The sequence below is a fragment of the Penaeus japonicus genome, unplaced genomic scaffold (genome assembly GCF_977035675.1).
Source record: "Penaeus japonicus unplaced genomic scaffold, GWHDUDI00000001_assembly GWHDUDI00000028, whole genome shotgun sequence".
Classification (NCBI taxonomy): domain Eukaryota; kingdom Metazoa; phylum Arthropoda; class Malacostraca; order Decapoda; family Penaeidae; genus Penaeus; species Penaeus japonicus.
In genome coordinates this window covers 2,181,017-2,183,516 of record NW_028234430.1, presented here as the reverse complement: position 1 = coordinate 2,183,516, position 2,500 = coordinate 2,181,017, and the positions used below count along the sequence as shown (strand labels likewise).

Sequence of the window (2,500 nt, the reverse complement as noted above, 5' to 3'; positions counted from 1 at the left end):
TGATGGTCGTTACATGAATAAAAGGAGAAAATAATAAAGCAGAAAAAACTCACAAGGGATGTCTCTTCGTTACATGTGAATAAAGAGAGAGAGAGAGAGAGAGAGAGAGAGAGAGAGAGAGAGAGAGAGAGAAGAGAGAGAGAGGAGAGAGAAGAGAGAGAGAGGAGGGAGAGGAGAGAGAGGAGAGAGAAGAGAGAGAGAGGAGAGAGAGAGAGAGAGAGAGAGAGAGAGAGAGAGAGAGAGAGAGAGAGAGAGAGAGAGAGAGAGAGAGAGAGAAATAAAGCAGAAAAACTCACAAGGGATGTCTCTTCGTTACATGTGAATAAAGAGAGAGAGAGAGAGAGAGAGAGAGAGAGAGAGAGAGAGAGAGAGAGAGAGAGAGAGAGAGAGAGAGAGAGAGAGAGAGAGAGAGAGAGAGAGAGAGAGAGAGAGAGAGAGAGAGAGAGAGAGAGAGAGAGAGAGAGAGAGAGAGAGAGAGAGAGAGGAGAGAGAGAGAGAAAAAAAAATAAAGCAGAAAAACTCACAAGGGATGTTTCTTCGCTACATGTGAATAAAGAGAGAGAGAGAGAGAGAGAGAGAGAGAGAGAGAGAGAGAGAGAGAGAGAGAGAGAGAGAGAGAGAGAGAGAGAGAGAGAGAAGAGAGAGAGAGAGAGAGAGAAGAGAGAGAGAGAGAGAGGGAGAGGGGAGAGAGAGAGAGAGAGAGAGAGAGAGAGAGAGAGAGAGAGAGAGAGAGAGAGAGAGAGAGAGAGAGAGAGAGAGAGAGAGAGAGAGAGAGAGAGAGGGAGAGAGAGAGAGAAAAAAAAAATAAAGCAGAAAAACTCACAAGGGATGTCTCTATAGCCGAGCTCGAGCGCATGGAAGTAGTTGAGGAATTCCTTGGTCGGAATCTTGAAGGTCTCAAAAAGCCCGACTTCGGAAAACACTTGATAACACAGCTGTGGGAAATGGAGTTCGTTAGATATGCACAATGTCAATGGCGAAAATAAAACACTTTATCGTGTTGATTCTAAGTCAACCCCCACCCCCTAAAAACAAAAACAAAAAAAAAAAACACTATGTACAGATACATTGAAAAACGAGTCTTGTTTTTCAATACATTTTTTATGCATTTTTTTTTGTCTTCTATATGCAATATGTAGGCTATACGTATGATTTCTCCATGTAAAGGAAATTCACCTTATTGGGTCATGCACGAGTTTACAGAATGACCTAAAATACACATTGATAGGACAAAATAAACCGAAGAATTGCTGTAACAGGAGGAACCAGTTCCAGATTCGTCGAGTGTTCCTCCATATTGAGTGCGTGGGCGTTTTCGGTTAGGAAAACATGTGACGTGTGAAAAACGTATTTCAGAGTAACTATGATTGTGCTGAATTCTTCAGTATCAGATGAGGTTGAGTGACAGTTCAAAGGTTCATAGATGAACAGATAAGAAGGTATGAAATATGTGCAGTCAATATGCAATGTGATATTACAAGAACTACGAGTAATGCCAAGTACCATGGTCAGTTTTGATTCATTCGCATGACAGTAATTGCATTTCATGAAACATAAACATTTCCTATCACTTAAGAACCTATGATGTTTTCTTTGAAGATTGAGCCAACCTCTCGTTCCTGAAAATCGAAGTACTTTTTACTCCTCATGTCGCTTTCCGAAACCGCAAAACCAGCCAATAACCAGACCCTCCTTCCCTTTCACTCATCACCAAAAAGCACAAACGATACTCCTCTAATAATCCCTAATTACATAAAAGGAACAACAAATCCAAACAATCTAGATAATCCCTGCGAAGAACAAGAATAATTAATCCACATAATCCTACGATAGAAACGAGTATGTGATGACGTCAGACCTATCCTCATAGCCTACCTGACTGAGTATTAAGTTGCCTGCACTCTCCTGGAGGTCAAAGATGGGATAGTCCCACTCGGAGATCCGGTTGAGGAGGTGATGGTCCTGCAGGAGCTCGAGGTCGAAGATCGCCCCGTCTTCTTGTAGCACGAAGACGCTTTGAGACATCACCTAGAGGCAAGATTTTGAGGTTTAATTTGGTTTATATCTTTATTTTAGTTTTCGAGGCGGAGGTGCACTTGATTTCGGGAAGACTGTCGGAACAAACGTCCCCCCAAAACATCGTTTCTGGGATATGTTCATCAACAAGTATCATCACTAACACGTCAGCCATTCATCAACCACCATCAATCTGGGTGCATCTTCTCGATTAAAAAAGAAAAGAAAAAAAAAAGAAAGAAAAAATGTTTTCGGTGACATCGCACTGCAATCCAAGCCTGACTTTTACAATTATATAATCACATAATTATAATATACAATATATAATTATATGATATAATTTCAGATTCATTAGTGCCATAGTTTTCACAAGTCTCGTGTACCAAATTTGATTAATTGCAACAGATGTATAAAAGTATATCGGAAAGGCCACCTGTAGAGTGTTTATGGCTATGACACATTTTCGGCTGTTGAATTACATTTT

General features: G+C 40.7%; 1 protein-coding gene across 3 annotated transcripts in view; it reads right to left on the bottom strand.

Moving 5' to 3' along the window:
- LOC122252041 (cGMP-inhibited 3',5'-cyclic phosphodiesterase 3A) overlaps positions 1-2,500 on the bottom strand; it is a 148,433-nt gene that overhangs the window by 16,170 nt on the left and 129,763 nt on the right. For all 3 annotated transcript variants that reach the window (XM_086553221.1, XM_086553219.1, XM_086553220.1), the window contains 2 exons: positions 1,876-2,028; positions 824-935 (listed from right to left, as the gene is read on the bottom strand). In XM_086553221.1, coding sequence (XP_086409347.1) covers positions 824-935; positions 1,876-2,028 — 265 coding nt within the window. The remainder of the gene's footprint in view (positions 1-823; positions 936-1,875; positions 2,029-2,500) is intronic.